The sequence below is a fragment of the Squalius cephalus genome (genome assembly GCF_949319135.1).
Source record: "Squalius cephalus genome assembly, chromosome: 12".
In the NCBI taxonomy this organism is placed as follows: domain Eukaryota; kingdom Metazoa; phylum Chordata; class Actinopteri; order Cypriniformes; family Leuciscidae; genus Squalius; species Squalius cephalus.
Genome location: NC_137133.1, coordinates 31,606,665 through 31,630,134, shown reverse-complemented (window position 1 = coordinate 31,630,134; position 23,470 = coordinate 31,606,665). Strand labels below are relative to the sequence as shown.

General features: G+C 36.5%; 1 protein-coding gene across 1 annotated transcript in view; it reads left to right on the top strand.

Moving 5' to 3' along the window:
* Positions 1–10,893, top strand: part of LOC307168923 (protein unc-93 homolog A-like) — a gene marked incomplete at its 3' end in the record, with an annotated part of 35,105 nt that extends 24,212 nt beyond the window's left edge. The window contains exons 2-8 of the mRNA XM_079889228.1: positions 3,114–3,295; positions 5,486–5,715; positions 5,795–5,920; positions 6,105–6,322; positions 9,542–9,677; positions 9,762–9,893; positions 10,598–10,893. Of these exons, the coding sequence (XP_079745354.1) occupies positions 3,114–3,295; positions 5,486–5,715; positions 5,795–5,920; positions 6,105–6,322; positions 9,542–9,677; positions 9,762–9,893; positions 10,598–10,893 (1,320 nt within the window). The remainder of the gene's footprint in view (positions 1–3,113; positions 3,296–5,485; positions 5,716–5,794; positions 5,921–6,104; positions 6,323–9,541; positions 9,678–9,761; positions 9,894–10,597) is intronic.
* Between the last annotated feature and the right edge of the window lie 12,577 nt (positions 10,894–23,470).

Here is a 23,470-nt window from a genome sequence, read left to right as displayed (position 1 = left end):
TGTCGGAACATAAAGAACTATATGACAAACGCGACAGTGACTACAAAAATCTTGATAAAAGAAAACTGTTATGGAGTGGAAATGGGCCTTGATGGTGAGTTTCATTTCACTTAATTGTCTTTCATGTACATAGGCTTGTAACTTTTTCCCACAAACGTTTGACAAGCGCCATCTAATATCAGGGAATGAATTTGCATGTTCACTCGGCTCATCGTCAGCGAAAATCGCTTGGGTGTGAACACAAAAAACGCGTTGAAAAACGCTGGCGAATAACGCGCGCCGATATTCGTCCCGGTGTGTATGGCCCTTAATAGCGATTAGTTAAGTGTTAAATCATGCCAAGATCATGCTAAGAACTCTATAAAAACTCCATAGTAACCATCTGTGACAACTACCAACCACCTAGTAATACCATATCAACCGCCCTGAATACCTTAGCAACCGCCTAGCAACACCATAGCAACCACCCAGAATACCCTAGCAACTGCCTAGCAACACCATAACAACCACCCAAAACACCCTAACAACCGACTAGCAACCACCCAGAGCACCCTAGCAACCAACCAGAATACCCTAGCAACCACCTAGCAACCGCATAGCAACCACACAGAACACCCTAGCAACACCCTAGCAACCACCTAGCAACCACCCAAAATACCTTAGCAACCACCCAGAACACCATGGCAACCGCCTAGCAACCACCCAGAACACCCTAGCAACCAACCTGAGATATAAACATGAGATATAATTTGTTTTGTGTATATCTAACGGGCGATTTTTGGTCTCGTGAATCTATAATTTGTTCCCTGGCCAATCGTTTTGGCTGAGGGCTAAGTGAAGTTTCATAACTTTATAAGCTATTTAACTTTACCGTTGTATGGTTAGACTAGAGCGCTGACTTTGTATGTTTGACTGATTTGTTTGCTTTATTTGTATAGCTTCTTGTACCTTTTACTTATACTTTTATAATGGTTAATATTGATAAAACTGAAATTTAACAAAAAGAGACTGGGTCGAGTTTTGTCATTTTAAATTTTAATACAACGAAGATGATCTGTAATGTTGTTTACTGCAACATCTGTTTAGTACAAATGCACTTATTGCCTGGACCATATTAAAATGTTTAATATTTTTATATCATATTTAAATGAAAAGAGGCAGGGTTGTGTTTTATATTTCGTTTTGTTATAAATAGGCTAACGTTATATGCAGTGAATATAATCAATACGCGTTGCCTGAACCACATTTGTGTGGCTATAATGTTTCAGATTTCTTTAAATAAAAACGAAAAGAGTTGGTGTGGTGTTTTATAACATATTTCGTTTTATTGTTGCCTAAAATATACATACAGAGATAACCGGAGTAGCAGATAGAGCTGAGTGACACGTGCTGTTCCATTTGCAGAATAACCGGACTCGCGTCCTTTATCCCATATATGGATTTTTTTTTTTGCAGGGTGGTAGGAAGACTCATTAATATTCATTAGGGAAGTCATCCCTGATTGGTCTTAACCCCATAGTGACGGGTAGGTTTAGGGGCGGGGTTGGGGTAGGTCACCAGACCAATCAGGGATGACTTCCATAATGAATATTAATGAGTCTTCCGCTACCACCCTGCAAAAAATGTAAAAAAATAAAATAAAAATTAGCGCCCCCATAAACGGCCTCAAAACCGTTCTTCAGAAAGTCTATGGGTGACGTCACAGACACTTTGTCCATATTTTTTACAGTCTATGGTTGCAGCGAGTAAAGGTGCGATCACATTTTTGAATTTCGTGAAATTACACAGGCAAAAAAGTCCATTGACCATTGTCAGCAGTGTAGCGACGTAATGTATGAAGCACAGCTCACACAGGAGTCACTTTCACACAGCTTTCTGTTGGTCAAATCTAGTGAATTCCAGTGACCACCTTGGTCCCATAGTGAAATTTTTGACCACACATGAAATTGCTGATCGTGTGGATTCTTATTGAAATGACTGTAATTCACCAGTGAACATTCACAGAACAACAGATAATTTTACTGCACCTTAATACTGTTTCCGGGTCGAAGCCTCTACTTCTACTTCCTCTATCTTGTTTCATGAGAATACTCAACAACCATTTATGAACACTGTTGATTCAAGTCACACATTTAAGCTTTTCAAAAGCCATGTACATTACAGTCTCCAGTCTAACAGCATCCCAGACTTCAATATTTTATTATTCAAAATAGCTGATTAACTAACCATCAGAGATTTCAGAATAGAGATAAAGGTTAGGATCATAATTTTCAGGAATATTACAGCACAATGAGTGCATATTAGCACTGTTTGTTTGTTTTTGGCATCTGATAGAGCTTTTGGACTTGGAAACAGTAATGTCAGACTTACCATCGGACTGAAACACAAATGTTTTAAAGTTAAGTTAAGATGGACATTTTTAAGTAGTCAAAATGTAATTTTTTAAAATTAAAACCATAGTAACAACATGAAATTAAATATTTAAAAAAAATGAAATTTGGTTCCTGGAGGCACCCAAAGTGGTTCCACACAGTGCCTAATATAAGAGTTCCTCAGGAAACTTGTGTGGTTCTTCAGAGAACCACCCCTTTTTAAAGGGTGCCTAGAGGATCTACAGACGGTTCCGCCGGTGTGGCAAAGTGAAGAACCCCAAAAGGTTCCTCCAGGCACCTTTTATTTTTACAGATGTCTAATAAATAATGATGTAAAAATCTTTTTGTTGACATTTCTAATAATCAAACTCTTGCAGTACAGCTTCAGAGTAATTTTCATAACCAAATAGAAATTGAGTTCTAAATTAGCATGATGTTATAGAAAAGGTGCAAAGTATAGTTCATTGATTTTTTTCCACATCCATTTACTAAAGAGGAAGTTTGGGTGCATGGGAAATACAATTCATAATAGTGAAAGTATGGTACATTTTACACAAATTAGAATTTATGAAAACTATGATTGATTTAAAGCATTTTTTTTTATCTTTAAAATCATCTAAAGGGACAGAACAGTTACCCAACTGAAGAAACTCTGACATTGCTTTGTTAAATAAACGAGTGTATCTTGGTATTGATTTGTGGATGTATTTATATTGACAGAAGCATGTTTGTATGTTACAGAGCAGTCTCAATGCTGAGGATGGAATGGGCGTTATATCGCTCAGCGTCATCTATGGAGCCACCATTTTGTCCTCAATGTTTCTGCCCCCAATAATGATCAAAAATCTGGGCTGTAAATGGACCATCGTTATTGCAATGGGTTGCTATATGACATATTCCATTGGAAACCTTGTGCCTGGCTGGTGCGTGTATTTCTCCACCTTTTGTACTTGCTGATCTGTTGAATAATATACACAAATACTTAATGTAAGTGTTTAGTTTTAAGCTAAAATGTGAGAGACCGTTTCAAATCTCAGACATGACAAGACTATTATGTTTGAGATATAAGACAGAGCTTAAAGGGATAGTTCACCCAAAAATGAAAATTCTTTCATTAATTACTCACTCTCATGTCGTTCACACAACATCTGCTCTCGCGTCAACACAACACGCATGTGTCATGGTGCTTTTGTGAATGTGCGTTGTAGATTAACCCCTTAAGCCCTGAAGGCATTTTTAGAGTTGTTTTGTCTGAGTGACACACACAAAACTAAAGACTCATAACTCCAAAACTACAAGGAGAGTCAAAAGGTATCGTTTGATAGAACACTTTTCAAATTTATTTAAAATATATATATACATTACTTCAAAGCTTAATGCAAAAAAGAAGTGCTGCATGGGGTGTATAAAATCCCTGATGAAGGCATGTAGCCGCAACGCGTAGGTGTACTTCTCACCAATTTTTTAAGTAAGCCAGGAATGAAATAAAGGCTTTTTAACTTTTTTCACTAACATTCGAGTGCCTTGGAATTCTTGTCTTCAGTTATAAATTACATTACATTTGGACATTCTCCTGCCGAGAAACTGCTGATAAAAGACAACAAATATATATAATTTTTATTATGATTTTGCATATCTCTCTTGTTTGACATGCAATAACTCGGGAAGGAAATATGGTAGGGAAAAAATTCTTTTTTGTGGAAGTACCCCTAAATGTGAGCTGCATCTGGATTTGTGGTGATCGCATAAAGTACTCAAAAGTTACAGCATTTGGAACAAAGGTAGCCTTTTTGTTTAGTCCTCACACATTTGCAAGGCAATAAAAAAATAAAAAAATTCTGAGTAACATACACAAAACTAAAGACTCATAACTTCAAAACTATAGCAAGGAATATAGGTCAATAGGTAGGTATCATTTGAAAGAACACTTTTCAAATTTTTTGAAAATATAAATTACATTACATTTGGACATTCTTCTGCCGAGAAACTGCTGATGAAAGACAAAAAAATATATATAATTTTTATAATGATAATGCATATCTTTTTTATTTGACATGAAATAACTCAGGAAGGAAATAAGGTCGGAGGAACATTTTTGGGGGAAGTCCCTCTACATATGAGCTGCATCTGGATACAATTTTGTGGTGATTGGATAAAGGAATCAAAATTTGCAGCATTTGGAACCAAGATAGCCTTTTTGTTGAGTCCTTGATGCCCCCTCATGGGCATTTTTAAAAATGTAATTTAAAAAAAAAAAAAATACAGTGGTAAATTATGTTTTTTTGCATAAACAATGCACTCACATCGCTCCATAAAACTGAGTTTAAACCATTTGGGTCACATGGATTACTTTAATAATGTCTTTATACCTTTCTGGGGCTTGAAAGTGGAAGTTAACTGTCAATGGAGGGACAGAAAGCTCTCAGATTTCATTAATAACATCTTTATTGGATTTCCGAAGATGAACACAAGTGTTGCATGTTTGGAATGACATGAGGGTGAGTAAATAATGACAGAATTAAAAAATTTGGGTAACTATCCCTTTAAAGGGATCGATCTGTAAAACCATCATAAAAGTGGTCCAAATGACTTGTTATGGAAGGGTTATGGAAGCTAGCACAAAATATATGAAAAAAATATATATTTAAACTGTTCGGAAGTTTGGGGCTAGCAGGATTTTTTAATGTTTTTGAAAAAAGTATCTTACCAAGGCTGTATTTATTTGATCCAAAAATACAGTATACAGTAATATTGCAAAAAATATTACTAAAACTAAGAACTGTTTTCTATTTTAATATATTTTAAAATTTCATTTATTCGTGTGATGTCAAAACTGAATTTTCAGCATCATTACTCCAGTCTTCAGTGTCACATGATCCTTCAGAAATCATTATGAAATGATGATTTGCTGCTCCTGAAACATTTCATATTATTATCAATGTTGAATGATGAATGATTTTTGTAGAAACCGTGATACATATATTGATACACTTTAATGAATAACAATTCAAAAGAATTTTTTTTGTAACATTATTAATGTCATTTTTGTCCAATTTAACAAATTCCGAAGATAACAAATTACTGAAGTCTCTGAAATCATTTTGTTTCTGCAGGGCAAGTCTGATGACCACTTCTGCCATTCTAGGTATTGGAGGTGCTCCGTTGTGGTCTGCAAAATGCACCTATCTCACAATTAGTGGAAACATGCGTGGCCAGAAACACAACAAGAAAGGCCAGGATCTAATAAACCAATATTTTGGCTTTTTTTTCTTCCTTTTTCAATCTTCTGGCGTATGGGGAAACCTCATGTCATCTCTCATATTTGGCCAGGACTCTAACATAGGTACAGTTGAATTAAATACTTTGCCAGCGTCTCTGTATTTTGGTGACTGTAAATGCACTGAGCGTCTATCCGTTTTTAGTCGAAGTCCCTGAGGAGAACCTGCAGTTCTGTGGTGTCACAACATGCCATGACAATTTCACCATCATTGGAAACTCAACCCGTCCAGAAAGACACTTAGTAAACACACTAATAGGCTGCTACATTGGTAGGTCTTTTTTTTTTTTTTTTGTATGCTTGTATAGTGAGCTGTTGAAATAGGACTTCATTAATATTATCTCCTGAAAAATATCTAGCTTAGAATATTCAGCACTGTGTGTAGGCAACTAATTTTCATGGTTCTATGAAGGTCCATTAAGACTGTATAACCTAGTGTTTCCTGGTCTATGCAGGTGTGGGGGTTCTGGCCATGATTTGTGTGGCAGTGTTCTTGGACAACATAGACCAAGGTCTGGCCAAAGAATTTCGAAAGAACAAGGGCAACGAATTATTTTTCAGCACCTTTCTGGCTACCTTAAAGCTCTTGAGAGATCCCAGATTGTTGCTGCTCATCCCTTTGACCATGTTCAGTGGGATGGAGCAAAGTTTCCTCTCTGGCGAATTCACAAAGGTACCTAACCAAATACAGACTGGGGCAGAGTCAAAAAATAAAGGGGGCTTGGGAAACAAAATGCCACCAGAATTAATAAAAAAACATCCAAAAATTTATAACATACAAAACAGTTAAGCAAATGGATGCCCTACACAGAACTTGAGTTATCCCCTTACTTTTAAAACATTAATATCTCATTGCATTATTTGGTTACACTTTATTTTAATGTTTCCATGTTAGTGTTATTACACATTTAAGTACTGAGTAATAATAATGTACTTACTATAAGGTTAGGATTAGGTTTATGATTAGTTCCATGTATTTAAGTACAATTCATAGTAATTACTATTTTTAGTAAATAGTAAATAATGTTACGTTACGTATAACAAAGACACTGTAAAGTTACCCATTATTTATGCAATTGTAATTACTGCATTAAACAGTCTGTGTAAATACATTTACAGTAAATGCCCCTTCAGATGCAAAGATGGATTTTGTACATGATTGTACAGATGTCCTGGACATATAGTAGAATTTAAAATAAAGTTGAAACTTATTGGCTGCATCCAAAATCGCATACTTCCCTACTATATTGTTTGCGAAAAACAGTATGTGACTAAATGAATTCACATTACTGCAGGCAAAAAGTACCTGGATGACCTAATACTTCTGGCGACATTCTGAAGTGTGTATATGATGGACACTTTACTATCCCATAAGGCCACGGGAGAGGATTTGTGAATGGTCATGCACCCTACATTGCATATTTACCCCTAAAGGGTGCAACATGGCGAAAGTAGTATGTTAGAATTACATTCATACTACACAAACTCATACAGTACATACAACATACTCTTTTAGCGGTTGTGAAGTAATTACTCACTCAAAATAAGTAGCTACCTGAGAGAGTATGCGATCTCGGACTCAGCCATTTTGTTTGACTGGTAACAGTTCAATTGCTTATTAGGGGCCAAGCACCGAAGGTGCGTAGGCACCTATTGTATCTGTTCCCGTTCTTATTATTATTAGGGGCCAAGCACCGAAGGTGCGGAGGCACCTATTGTATCTGTTCCATTTCTTATTATTATTCTTCCGCCATGGGAGTCTATGGCAGCCCATAGAACCGATTGCGGGAAAGTTGTTTTGGTTTGACATTCTGATAGAGGACAGTCCCAACATTAAATACAGCAATTTTGGTGTTTCTAAGTCATTCCCTCTAGCGCCACCACCTGTCCAAAGTTTCACTGTTATTTTGCTAATAACTTTTGAACCGTAAGGACAATCAACAAAATTCTTTTTTCATCTGATTCCTGAGCTCATGCCGATTCGATTGCACCCTATGACTTCATTTTCCGTAATAAAAATATGGCCGCCATTTTGAAAAGCTACTTTTTCGAACTCGTCCTAGACGGTTTGTTCGATTTGCACGAAAATTGAACCAGATCATCTTCAGGCAGTGCTGACAAAAAGTTATGGAATTCAAATTGATTTGTCAAACCGTTTTCGATAAACGCACGAATACATTTTACGTAGCGCTAGCAAAAACAGTCGAAAGGCTATATCTCCGCAATGGTTTATCGTATTCAGACCAAACTTGGTACATGTACTCACAAGCATGACCTGAGACAACATGCTGCGTTTCGGCACAGCGCCACCTACTGGTCCGGAGATATGAAAAATGGCTATTTTTGCTTATAACTTCTGAACAGTTTGTCCAAAAATCACAAAATTGGTCTCGTTAGATTCAGGGCAGCATGCCGATTCGAATGATATCCAATTTTACCATATCGGCCATTTTGGCTGTCGGCCATTTTGAATTTTGTGCTAAAATGCTGTATTTTAAGAACGCATTAACGAATTGTTACGAAACTTGGTATGGGTCTTCAGCACGATGTCCTGAAAGAGCCTGAGAAGTTTTGAAACAGCGCCACCTAGTGGTGATTTTTTTTTTTCAAATGCTTATAACTTTGGGTGTGGTCGACTTATTTTCACGAAACTCATCTCTTTAGACTCCTGAATCATTGCCGAGTCCTACGATACCAAATATGCTAGGTTTCGCCTTACAGTTTGTGTAGCGTTGTGATTTAGCGCTTAAAAAACATTTGGCTATATCTTCGAAACCGCTAGTCCGATCGAGACGAAACCACCGTCAGAAGTTTGGAAACATAGGTCGATACTAATACGCCAATGCCCAAATGCGAAAATATTGATGTTTAGGGGTAGTAAATTCCAATCAAAGTCATGTGTCAGTCATTTTTTACGTGTTTTTTCATATAAATGTCTATAACTCCGAAGCGAATTGAAATATTTTCACCAAAATCGACACACATATGTATGGGCTCACTCTGAGGACACATAAAAAAAATGGTGCGACTGAGCCTCTTGGTGGCGCTATAATAGAACAAAACATGAAATTTCCATTGACTTCAATACAGTTTTGTGAAATAAAATGCTATACTTAACAAATGCATTGGTGTAATATTACGAAACTCAGATTGTGTCATCAGCACCATCCCCTGAAGGTACCCAAAATATTTCGAGACAGCGCCACCTAGTGGTCAAAAGTTATAACACAATTTCCAAAAAGGCTAATAACTTTTGAATAAATCTAGCTATTGAAATGTCACTGGTCTTAATAGATTCCTTGGGTCAAACCGAGAACATGGATACCAAGTTTTCGAACTCCTCCTAGACCGTTTGTCCGATTTTCACGAAAATCGAATCGTATCATCTCCAGACTGTGCCGACTAAAAGTTATGGATTTCGTGTCGATAGACGAAACCGTTTTCGTATAGCGCGGCAGCAAATTTGAGGCATGATGCTAAAAGCACTATTCAGGCTTTATCTCTGCAATGCCTTGACATATTGACACCAAACTTTGTATGTGTCATTGTCACTTCACTTTGACCACATCACATCAGTTTTGTAACTGCGCCACCTATTGGTCGAAAGTGATAATCCATTAAATCATATTTTAATTATTGTTTCTATGATTTTTCAGCCATTTTGCCTAAAATCCTCTTTAAATGTCTTTAATTGCTCATTGTTGCAGTTGGTCAGCCATGTCTTGTCGTCTTATTCTGCTTGGCCCCGGTAATTGCTGCTTGCAGCTATATTTCTAATTGAATTTATTGTTTAAACATTTATAAATTCAAATTTAAGATCATAATGGGAAAGTTAATTTCTAATTCATTCTCATGGAAAATGAGCATGTGTTTGTGATCCTCTTTCCCGCAGAACTATGTGACTTGTGCATTAGGAATACATTATGTTGGCTTTGTGATGATCTGTTTCGCTGCTGCTAACTCCCTGTGCTCATTTGCGTTTGGGAGACTGGCTCAATACACTGGAAGAATCCCCCTCTTTTGTTTGGGTAATACATGAACAGCTTGACAGGTTTAAGGTTAAATATTGTCTCTAGAATTGATGCTCATACTGTCTCACTACACTTTCACAGCTGCACTGACAAACCTGGGCTGTTTTGTGGCTCTTTTGTTCTGGGAGCCTCATCCAAACCAGCTGCCTGTGTTCTTCGTGATTCCGGCTCTCTGGGGCTTGGCAGACGCTGTGTGGCAAACACAAACCAATGGTGAGTGCTTCATACTGCATACTACTTAGTTACCTATACAGTCAAGTTATTGTTATGAATATTAAAGCTCACCTAAAAATGAAAAGTATCCCATAATTTACCCACCCTCAAGCCATCCTTAGTGTTTATGACTTCTTTCAGCCGAACACAGAGTTATATTAAAAAATATCTTGGCAGTGAATGGTACAATTTTTTTAAGCCCAAAAAAGCGCTTCCATCCATCATAAAAGTAATCCATACAAATCCAGTGGGTTGATAAAGGCCTTCTGAAGCAAAGCGATGCATTTTTGTAAGACAATTATCCATAATTATAACTTAAAGCTGTAATCACTAGCTTCCGGTAACGGCCGTCACCAGAGAGTCGAGTTCCGGCGTATGACGTAGGATGTAGGAGTAGCGGAAACATTTCTCTTAAAAAATTCTCGTTTTAGACTTCTAATTTGTGACCGGTGTTTTGTTTTGTTCTATCCTCTGTGCTTCCGCATTCATCAATATGTCATGCGTCATTTAAAAAAAAAAAAAAAGAATCATTTATTATTATTACTATTATTATTACTTAAAATAAATAAAAAAATGCTTCCACAGATGTTTAATGTGTTTTATATTTGTTGTATTGCATTTAATGGTATTCAAGTTAACATTATGTTGTTAATTTATAAATATTTTTATAGTTATTTATTATACTGTGTATTATTTCATTGCAGCACTTTATGGAATTCTCTTTTCTGAGAACAAAGAAGCAGCATTTGCCAACTACTGCATGTGGGAGTCCCTTGGTTTTGCTATAGCCTTTGCTTACAGCACATTCATCTGCCTGTCCACCAAGATCTACATTGCTTTGGCTGTTCTGGCCTTTAGCATGGTAACTTACCTTTACATTGAGTACGAGGAATACAAGCATCCAACTCCACCAGTGATAATGGAGGACTTGTATAAACCAGAAAAGGCAGACCTCAAAGAATTGAACGATAAAGTTATTATTGCCCAGACACAAATGTAAATAGATTTTGGTTGATATTTCTGCCTCAGCATGTAAAATGTTGATTTTTTTGGTTGTCTTTCAGAGATTATTTTTACAGTAGTTTTTACAAAGTGTTGATGTAGCATATAAATATTTTGATAAATCTTCTTTATAACTGTACAAAGGCAAATCGTTTCTTTTTGTTTTTATGATTCTGTTTACCTCATTTTTACACTAAATGCAACAGATAGAATGCTCATATGTTAAATGTGAACATGTCTGGTTAACATTTGCCACTCAAGGGCCTGGTTTAACCTTAGTTCAAGGACATTTAAGTAGCTTTTATAAACGTGCATTAGAAAAAAACATGACTGGTGTGCATCTTGAGACAAAACAATGGCACATATATATTTTAAGATATGTCAGTGCAAGTTGCTTTCAGTTGAAACAGCTCAAACATGTATTTTAGTCTAAGACTGGCTTAAGCCTTGTCTGTGAAACCAGGGGGAAAGTATTTGGTTGATTAGGAGATCATATGGAAATTTTATCATAAAGTAGGCTTGTTTTACTGATTTTAGAATACATGTCAATATGGAAATATAAATATATATATACATTAAATTAAATTACACCAGCATCACTGTGCTGAGTCAATGATCAAAGTTTGGTGTTGTATCGCATGCCAAATCTACATAAAGAAAATCATTGGGTAAGATCCTGATAATAAAATGTGTAACTGAGACCATAAAAAATAAATTATGTTTATTTTTATATAATTATCTTAATATAATACTATATAATATTCTTTACAGACAGAAGATTAATCCCTCAGCATCACTGAAGTGGCAAAAACAAGACAGAATAAATGTAAATATTGCCACAAGATTCAAATGAGAAGTAATTTTTTTGGGGGGGGGGGGGATTATGATTCTCATACAAGATAATCTTTACAGCTTTAACTAAAACATGGAAATAAACAAGGCTTCATTTTACAGTACAGTTGCACTTTACTTACTGAGTAAATTGTCATGTTTTCCTTGGTAACGTTGCAGGACATACGAGGTAAAGAAATTGTGACTATATGGAAAAGGGAATGATCAGGTTATATGGTACAATTCCGGTAATACCATGGAAATAAACAAGGCTTCATTTTACAGTACAGTTGCACTTTACTTACCGAGTAAATTGTTAAAACATCTGCAAGAACATACCCAGTATTTAAGATGTGCCATGACATTAGGGAAAACTGTTCCTGCGGGGTAGTTACCAGGTAAGTGTAAGTTAAAATAATTTGATAAACCCTCTATAAATGGGTGTAGCAATGAACAACAACTATGTAAGACAAGGTAATTTATTGGAAACTACCGTCTTAATTTCAAGATAGTAATAAATAAACATGGACTGTTACCAACATAACCCTAGGATAACTACAAACCTAACTTGAATTGATGGGTAATACTAGAGGTGTTTCTAAAAATTGGCTGCCTACATTCTGAGGAAGTACACAATTAAATCTGAGTTATTACCAACTAGGGCTGTCAAACGATTAATCGCGATTAATCGCATCCAAAATAAAAGTTTGTTTTTACATAATATATGTGTGTGTATGGTGTATAATTATTTTCTATATATAAATACACACACATGCATGTATATATTTAAGAAATATTTGCATGTATATACTGTGTATATATATTTATATTATATATAATTTATATTATATATAAATATTTTATATATAAATAACACATTTTTCTTAAATATATATGCATGTGTGTGTATTTATATATAGAAAATAATTATACTCCATACACACACATATATTATGTAAACACAAACTTTTATTTTGGATGCGATTAATCGCGATTAATCGTTTGACAGCCCTATTACCAACCTAAACAGGTAACAAGTACACAGTACTTTGTTGAGTTGATATTTAACAGTGGTGTTTTTTTCCCTGGTAGTTTTTCTGTAATTGCATACTAATCACCTTAAGTAATTACACACTAAAATACTATAATTTACCATATGCTTACCAGGTAAATACTTAATTAGTTTGTAGTTTCTCTGCATTTACATACTTGTTACCTGTGGTAATTACCAATAACCAACTATAACTTACCATATATTTACCCGGTAAATACCTAGTAATTAGTTTGTAGTTTCTCTGCATTTACATTCTTGTTACCTGTGGTAATTACCAATAACCAACTATAACTTACCATATATTTACCAGGTAAATACCTAGTAATTAGGGGACTGTAAAAGGAAGGGTTACCACTGTCCTGCCTTCGGACAAACGTGCAGACTGTGCAATAAAAAGAACCATTTCACAAAAATGTGTCGAATTGAGCATAAACAGGCACACGCTTGAACAGACAGAGGAAGGTGATAAAAATATGTTCCTTGGCACGGTAGAAGTGCAGAAAAACAAAGTGAAAAGTATTCAAGTTGTCACCACAGAAACGCAAGAAGATAAAGAAAAGTGGTCTGAATTGCTCAAGATAAAAGACAAGCAAGTAAAATTCAAGTTGGACACTGGTGCAGAAGTCAATGTGCTCTCGTTAAAAAGATGTACAATTTGCTGGGTTTTTAACGGAGAAGCTGAGTAAGTCTACCTGCAAGTTACTTACGTACTCTGGACACCAGATGTCGCCATTGGGGCAGAAACAGCTAACATGTGAGTACAAAGGTGAAAAACACAAGATTCAGTTCCAGATTGTTGAAAGAGATGCACCTGCAATTCTAGGAAGATCCACATGTCAAGCATTAGGCATGATAAAAAGGATACATGAAGTGTCTGTTGATGATGATGATGACATCCTCAAACAGTATGAAGATCTGTTCAGTGGTCTAGGATGCATGCCAGGATATCACCACATTCAAGTTGATCCAACGGTAAAGCCTGTAGTACATGCTCCACGGAAAGTTCCTGTTGCACTGAAAGAAAGAATAATAGAAGAATTGCACAGGATGGAACAGATGAATGTCATTGCAAGACAAACAGATCCGACTGATTGGGTGAGTAGCATGGTGACAATTGTCAAGCCAGACAAAATTTGAATATGTCTCGACCCACAAGATTTGAACAAGGCAATCAAACGTGAACACTACCCACTACTTACAGTAGAAGAGGTCATAATCTAAAATGCCAAATGCTAAAGTGTTTTCTGTGCTTGATGCCAACCAAGGATTCTGGCAGATTAAATTGGATGATGACAGTTCCAAGTTGTGCACGTTCAACACTCCTATAGGAAGATACAGATTCCTGCGTTTGCCATTTGGGATATCGTCAGCATCTGAAGTATTCCAAAGAGCTGTAGTACAGATGATTGAAGATCTGGATGGTGTGATAAACATTGTGGATGATTTGCTGGTTTGGGGTGAAACAGTACAAGAGCATGATGCCAGACTGAGAAAACTGTTCCAGAGGGCAAGAGAGTACAACCTCAAACTAAACAAAAAGAAATGTCAAATCAGAACATCACAAATCAAGTATATTGGTCATGTACTGACAGCAGAAGGACTGAAACCAGATGAAGAGAAGGTGAGAGCTGTTCAGTTACCTCCACCAGAAGATAAGTAAGCAAGCTCTTCAAAGATTTCTGGGTATGCTGCAGTATCTTGCCAAGTTCATTCCTAACTTGTCGGAAGTAAGTGCTCCACTCAGACAGCTGCTGGAGAATGATGTTGTATGGTTCTGGAGAAGTGAACAAGAGAAAAGTTTTCAGAAACTTAAAGCTCTAGCAACAAATGCACCAACATTGAAATATTACGATGTCAACAAACCGTTAACATTGTCAGTAGATGCCAGTTCTGAAGGCATGGGTGCGGTTTTGCTACAAGACCAGAGACTGGTAGCATATGGATCAAGAGCGCTCACGGATTGCCAGCGTCGATATGCACAAATTGAAAAGGAAATTCTTGCAATTGTACAGATTGATGTGAATGTGATGTGGATGTGAAAAGTTCCACCAATATGTATATGGCAGAGAAGTTCAAGTAGAAAGCGACCACAGGCGGCTTGAGAGTATCTTCAAAAAACCGCTACATCAAACACCATTGAGACTGCAAAGGATGTTGCTCAGACTTCAAAGGTACAATCTGAAAGTCATGTACAAGCCAGGTAAATAAATGCACATAGCAGACACATTGAGTCGCGCTTACCTTGATGAACACAACGAAAACCTGCTTGAAGAGGAGCTAGAGGTAAACTGTGTCACACCTCAGCTACCTGTGTCTGAAAAGAAACTGAAAGAGTTCAGGAAATCAACAGCTGAAGATCTTGAAATGCAGAGACTGAAAGACAACATGCTGAAAGGATGGCCTACAGAGAAAAGTTCAGTGCACAAAGACATTCAGAAGTATTGGACATTTAACCCTCTGGGCTTCTTCGTATAATAGTCACACTTAGCTTCCTCCCGCCCGAAAACGGGCGAAGCCTTAAAATTTTACTTTACTTTTCCCCAGGATAACCAATCAAATATATTTTTGTTCTATAATGTTTTCTGATTATTATTTAGAATGTTTAGAATTTTTTATGATACTTTGCATTAATTATCTAATTTTTATGAGCTATTTTTTCCATTAGAATTAATATATATATTTTTATTTTATTTATTTTATTTTATTTTTCAATAAATGCAACATTTCACATCAAAATAGAGTGCAGGCCTAAAAAAAAAAAAATTTCAACTGAGAAGAGCGCCATCTAGTGGCTTCAAAATGTATTAATTTGTGTCATGTCCTATAACCGCCTATAGGCGGCCTATAGCTTTTTTATTTATTTATTTTATTTATTCCCATTCGGAAAGATTTTTTTTTATTACTAAGCAACCACTGAATGGAACAACACAAATTATATATCATTTTAAAGCTTAGGATCTCAGCTTTTTAATGCATATAATTACATTTATTAACTCCTAAGTAGTGCTGAGTAATCCCTCTAAAACCAAGTGTACCGCCAGCAGGCGCCACCTAGCTGCAAAAATATTCTTTACCATATTTTAAAAAAATCTTGCCTTGATTAACACAAAGTTGATGTCATTTGAAAGCTTAGAGTCTGAACTTTACAGTGAATGTATCCACTTTGAAAAACTCTTAAGTATTGCTGAGTTATTTGCTGATAAATAGAATTTCCTTTTTTTCATAATCTATAAAATAATGTACTGCAATGTGTCAAAAACATCATACAGCTCATGAAACATTCTCAGATAATTGAAAATGGCACTTCATTTTTTACAGCATATTATTACAATTAAAATGAGCCCAAAATTAACATAATCTATTGCCCATGAGGGGGTGTCAAAGACTGTACAAAAAGGCTATCTCTTTTCCAAATGCTGTAACTTTTGATTTCTTTATCCAAAAATTATTATTTTTTTATCCAGATGCAGCTAACATGTAGGGGGACTTCACTAAAAAAGAATTTTCCTCCTACCTTATTTCCTTCCTGAGTTATTCCATGACAAATAAGAAAGATATGCAAAATCATAATAAAAATTATATATATATATTGTCTTTTATCCGCTGTTTCTTAGCAGGACAATGTCCAAATGTAATGTAATTTATATTTTCAAAAAATTTAAAAAGAGTTCTTTCAAACGATACCTACCTTTTGACTCTCCTTGCTATAGTTTTGTAGTTATTATGACTATATAATTTTTATATAGTTTGGGGCAAAATTGGCTGTTTCAGTCTTACCAGTTCATTTCTCTCTGTGTGTGTGTGTGTTTGTGTGTGTGGGTGTGTGTGTGGGGGGGGAGGGTGTCTTATTTGCACTCTTGATGTTCTAGAGTGTCACCCCTTCATTGCTGTACACTTTTTTTCAGCACAGTGGCTGATCTGTAGCTTGTACCACCAAAAGTTTCTCTGAGTTTTCCTATTTTTTCGTATTTCCCATTCATTTCCTATGTCGCCCGTTTTCGGGCGGGAGGAAGCTAAGTGTGACTTTTTTTTTTACGACCCTTTAACATATCAGAATCATCTCCTTGATTTTTGTGTGGGTTCATATAGGTAATAAAACAAAAGTCACCAAGTTTCACCCCCATCCGATGAAGCAAAAAAATTAAACAATTCGAAACGTTCAAGTTTTCGCCCGTTTTCGGGCGAAGAAGCCCAGAGAGGAAATAAGTTATGCATCAGGTCTTGTGTTTAAAGCATCAAAACCCATCATTCCAAGTAGAATGAGAAAGGAAATGTTGGACAGAATTCATGAGTCACATCTCGGCATGGTGAAATCCAAGGAAAGAGCAAGAGACATCATTTATTGGCTGGGAATGTCAGCTGAAATTGAGAAAATGGTATCTCAATGTGCCACATGCAACACTCATCGAAATAGTCACACAAAAGAACCACTAATACCTCATGCATTGCCAGACAGACCATGGGCAAAAGTTGGTACTGATTTGTTTCAGCATAATGGTTCTGAATATTTGATGTGTGTGGACTACTACTCCAAGTTTCCAGAGATCGCAAAGCTGAATGACACTACCAGCAGAAGTGTAATTCTAGCAATGAAATCACTGTTTGCAAGACATGGTATACCTGATGTGGTAATATCAGATAATGGTCCACAATATGCCAGTCGAGAATTCAAGTGTTTTGCAGAAAACTGGGAGTTCGAGCACAAAACGTCTAGTCCGAGATATGCTCAATCTAATGGACAAGCCGAAAGAATGATCCAAACCATCAAGAGAATGCTCACAAAGTCACAAAGTGAGAATGGAGATCCATATATTGCGTTGCTGTAATACCGCAATACTCCGAGTTCAGCAAGGACAAATCTGGAATCCTGTAACCGTTTTGAGGAAACATGACTCCTATGTTCTTCGCACACCAGATGGAAGGATCTACAGAAGAAACAGAAAGCATCTGTTAAAGACAAAAGAATAAGAATTTCCATCAACAAATGATCAAGATGACTTTGACACAGAGTCAAACACAAGTGCAACACTGGAGGGAGAAAAAAATCCAGACTTAACTGTTGTGGTGAAGCACACACATCAAGATTGTTCAACTGAAGGACAAATCAAGCCAAACTTCATCACAAGATCAGGAAGGGAGGTTAAAATTCCTTCAAGATTTAGAGACTATAAAATGCACTAATGCATCTGAGTAAATGTTTATATGACATATCGGAGTAATAATGCTTGTTGGTGAATGCATTATTGAATGTTGAGATAATTGGTGAATTTCTAAAAATATCAATAATAACTAGAAAAATGCATTTCCGGAGGAACTGCAAAGTGTGCTTGCTCGGGTGCAGTGCACTAACATTAGCAGGTAGTGGATAGATGCGAGATGCGAGAAAAAAATGCGAGAAAAAAGATGTAAAACTGTCTTTTATTTTCTAATTTAATTCCTCAATCAGCGCTGGACCGGCATTTTCTGTCTTCCGCTGAGCCCTGGCCGTAGACAGATCATATGTTTTACCCTGTCAATGCAGTGGTCTGCGTTGCGCTGATCTTTTTCACACTATCGAGTGTAGGTGCAGCATTCTAACAATGGAGAGTGCAGAGTCATAATGAGCTGTTTGTGAAGAAATTATCCGCTTCCAAATTATGTCATTTTAATCACGAAATTGAAACATTAAAAAACAATTTGCTCTTTATGATGTGCGCGTGATAGAGCGCGGCAGCAACGAACCATCAGCTTGCAGCGTAACAACATTGAATGCTCGGCCGAACAGCTGATCATAGCTGTACAGGGCGCCTTATTATTTTCCATCTCCATAAATATATCTAGTAGTAAAGCTAATGCAAGGGCTAGAAATCTATTAATCTTTTGCTGATACTTCCTTAGCTGTGTCTGAAACCGCTCACTCGTTCACTCGTTCACTAATCCCGTATAGTGAATGGCAGTTGAGTGCACTACATCAGCAAAGAATTCGGACGCTGACATAATTATCACGCGCCAGAGAGCTCAGACAATTTGTCATAAACATTACCTACCCATCTTTAATATTTCCTTTTTTTGGCTGTATGAATTGTATGTAACGATTGTATGTATTTTTCACGTTTATTGCGTTATTTGATTAAAAAAAAGATAATAAAAACACTTGCTTGTCATATTTATTTACTTTTTACATTTATATGTGAAAATAAAAGAGAACAAAACACTACACAACACATTTGTTTATTCAAATATAGATATAACGGTATATATAAATAAATAACCAGGCGTCTGGTCTTATAAATGATTGTTTTCTAACTCTCGTGCACCGTTGCCATGGTGACATTTTTGTTTATTTTTCATTCGCGCTCTATCGCCTTATTGTTTTGGATTGTGGGAGTGTACATCGTATGTACACTCGAATTCAGAGAGGATTGGGTAAAAGTAGTGAAGAATGGAGGGAATGATGTCGTTCACTCAGAATTCGGACACCTCTACAAAATGGCCGACACCCTAAATAGTGCAGCACTATATAGTGGATAGGGAGCGATTTCAGACACAGCTCTTGTCATCATGGAGAGTGCAGTTCATGGTTGCATAGCAACGACAGACGCCACAGGAGAACAAGCGCTTGTGGAAAGGAGACAGCGGCGCGCTCGCGCTTTCCACTTGTTTTTACACATCTAATGTGTGTTCCATTCGACAGGGTCCATATGCAGTGTTCACTGCTCCTCTGCTCCCTGAGCACGGTATATCAGTTGAAGTGGACTTCACTGACAATAACCACTCAAACGCCCTGCAAATGTAATCAAAGAAAGTCAACGACGGAGTCGCGCAGATTATGATATAACATAAATATAGGACTACATTCATATTTTAATTTTTATTATTATATTATATATTTACAATTATATTGCACTATTTTACAACTACCTAAAATAAAATCACTTTACTTCACAAACTAGCTAAGCTGGCTGCATTCACTGAGGTAAATTATAATCATCAAAAATAGTATATGTAATATTCACAACAATAACCGTTAAAAATACTGTCATTTGTATAACAATGGCGAAATGTATTACTTACACACATACGTAAACTCCTCCATCGTTAGTTATGACCTTATGACCGTTCTGACTGGTGATGACGTAGTGCGCGAAATGACAGTTGGGTGTGTGATCATCGCTCTCCACTTCCTGTGAAGTGATGTATCGATGTTCCCTTATTCCCTAGGCCGTGCCCTTCGAACTGAACATGTTCGCTCCCTTCGGATTAGACTCTAACTTAAGATGGCGGAAAACCCTGTGAAGTCCACTTCGCAGTCCACAACGCACCTCTAGAGCGACGTTGTTGATTGTTTGAGCATGTGACTGCGCGTTTCTCCTTGTTTTCTATTGTTATGCGCAGCATATTTCCCGTACGCACAAACACAGCCACAAACAATGAATTGTTTGTTCGGTTATCGAAGAAGAGCATGATGTATTTTGTATAAAGTTTTTTTTTAATTTTTTTATTAACTGCTTTGAGGATTGGAAATGCACAATCCATGCATACAAATCTGTATATATTAATAAATGAAGATGATTAAAATAGACCAATGCAAAAAACGAAATTCATGCCTGCATTTATTAAGACAACCCTGGTAAAAACGAATGCAGTCTATACACTGACTTGGCTGCTCTGTGAAATGTAATACAACAGTGCCACCTACTGTCTAAATGCATTAACATTAAAAGGTGAAACTCTTGCATAGACATAGGTAAATGGGTTTGTCTATTAGCCTGAAATAAAAAAAAATATAAATAAATTTCAGATCTTGTGCTTCCTCACATTGGAGTCCCGAGTTCATGTATAAAGTTTGGTTTCGATACGTGACAGAGTTCCTGAGATATGGACGACTTCCTGTTTGGCGACTACGCCGCTGATTTCGTTTGGCTGTGACGGGCAAACGCTTCCGAAAATCAAAAATCCTTCTAGTAACTTTTGTGAGGCTTGGTCCAAGGATCATGTACGTCCAGTTTCGTGAAGTTCGGACCAAATTTGTGACCTGTGAAACTTTAGTTTAGCTTTCTGTTCAATCCAATATTGCGGACAAACGACATGGACTCATGATGTCATCTTCACGAGCAACTTACACCGGTACTGACCGGACGTTTTAAAGTTGGAACGGTGTCTCTGTCTCAAAGGGCCTAGGCGCAGGAGCTGACCAAATAGCTGGGGGGGGGGTTGCCAAATTATGTAACATTTTGGATTAAAAAAAAAAAAAAAAATCTTGTACATCCTCACATTGGAGTCTTGAGTTAATGTACAAAGTTTGGTTTCGATACGTGATAGAGTTCCTGAAATATGAACTACTTCCTGTTTTGGCGACTACGCCGCAGATTTCGTTTGGCTGTGACGGGCAAACGCTTCTGAAAATCAAAAATCCTTCTAGTAACTTTTGTGAGGCTTGGTCCAAAGATCATGTACGTCTAGTTTCGTGAAGTTCGGACTAAATTTGTGACCTGTGAAAATTTAGTTTCGCTTTCTGTTCAATCCAGTGTGGCGGACAAACGACATGGACTCGTGATGTCATCTTCGCGAGCAACTTAAACCGGTACTGACCGTACGTTTTAAAGTTGGAACAGTGTCTCTGTCTCGAAGGGCCTAGGCGCAGGAGCTGGCCAAAAATTTTTCTCCCGGGAATAATAAGAAGAAGAAGAAGAAGAAAACTTAAGAAGAACAGTAAGTGTGCTGCTTTCAGCAAGCACACTTAATAATCTAAAAAAGGGGGGATGTAATGTATTCTATGTAATGTGTAATACGTGATGATGTAAGCTGTACGTAGGAAGTACGAGAGCTACACGTGAAGAGTCATAAGAGATAAAGATCATCAGTTCAGTTGTCATCTGTGGTCGTCTAAATTATTACAAGACAAACACAATATTACAGGCTACACAGGATTCACAGTTTTCATTAGAAGAATCAGAAATTAGATACACAGTATAAGAGAAAAATGTTTAAGAAAGGCTAAATTTACTAAATTTACACTTATATAAAATATTTAGCAAAGTTTGGAAAATATGTTGTTGTCGCTTATTCACGCATGGTGACGTCACCTGCTCTGACCGCGCAACATAACTCTTTCATTCAAAGGTTTCCTAGCAACGAAAGATGACCAGAGCAGAGGACACAAAAGCCACAACCACAACCTGTCTGACAGGAGCTCTGAGTCTAGAGGATCTCCCAGACAACAAAGCTCGGGCAGGTAAGAGTGATTTATATACTCCACACTCGGTGAAAACTAAAACTATATATTTTATAATGTGATCATTTCACAGTTAATCTCCCAGATTAATGTAGAAACAACATAAAGACAGTTTTATAAATGAAGGCCAGTATCAGTGATATTAATACAGCTACTGGATTTTTTCCCCCCAATTTTAAACTTTAATTATAGCCATTCAACATTACAGTGTATTGAAAGCTATCAATGTATTTTTTTTTACATTGATAAGGCTTCAAAAAATATAACAACTTTTAATTTAAGTGAACTTCATATTTACCTGTGCCCTTCCTGCCTGTCTAACAGGTAGGAAATATACAGAAATCGAACAAGAGCGTGATCACATAGCTAATTTAACGCTAGCCAAAGAATGACAGAAAAATTACCGGATACTGCGTTAATTGCGTTAAATATTTTAATGCGTTAATCTGGACAAAAATTAATCGCATGTGTTCACACTTTATCGTTGACAGCACTAATATATATATATATATATATATGCCCATGTATATATATATATATATCAATCATGGCCTGCATTTGTAACAAGTCCCATCACATACACATACAGCCTCTTTCACCTAGCTATCATCATATAGAGACTGTGTCTGTTCCCCGAATTTGGAAATCCAAAAAACGTTTTAACCCATCTAAGGTTAAAAATTTAATTGATGTTCAACAAATAAAAAACAGCTATAATACAGATGAGCAAATGCTAAAGCTTGGGTTGCTGAATATTCGATCGCTTACTTCAAAAGCACTCATTGTTAATGATATGATTTCAGATAATAACCTAGATGTGCTGTGTTTGACAGAAACCTGGCTAAAACCAAACGATTACATTACTTTAAATGAGGCCACCCCGCAAGATTACCGTTATAAACATGAGCCTCGTCTGAAACGCAAAGGGGGAGGAGTTGCTGTAATTTATAGTAATATTTTCAAAACCACTAAGAAATCAAGTTTTAAATATAATTCTTTTGAAGTGTTAGTACTTAATGTAAAAATATATAGTATAAACGATAAATCACGCTTGAGATTTGTGCTGGCTACTGTATACAGGCCACCAGGGCACCATCCCAGATAGCACACTTCTATTTGATGTGATATTTACATCTGGAAGACGTATTTTTAAGAGTGTTTGCTCATCTGCAATACGTCTATAGGACGTTTCCTGTCAGATGTCTAAACGTCTATTTGACATCTGACAGGAAACGTCCTATAGACGTATTGCAGATGAGCAAACACTCTTAAAAATACGTCTTCCAGATGTAAATATCACATCAAATAGAAGTGTGCTATCTGGGATAAAGATTTTATCAAAGAATTTGCGGACTTTCTATCAGAATTAATATTGACTGCAGATAAAGTACTAATTGTTGGTGATTTTATTATACACATCGATAATGAAAAAGATGCATTGGGATTGGCATTTAAAGACATTGTAAACTCTATTGG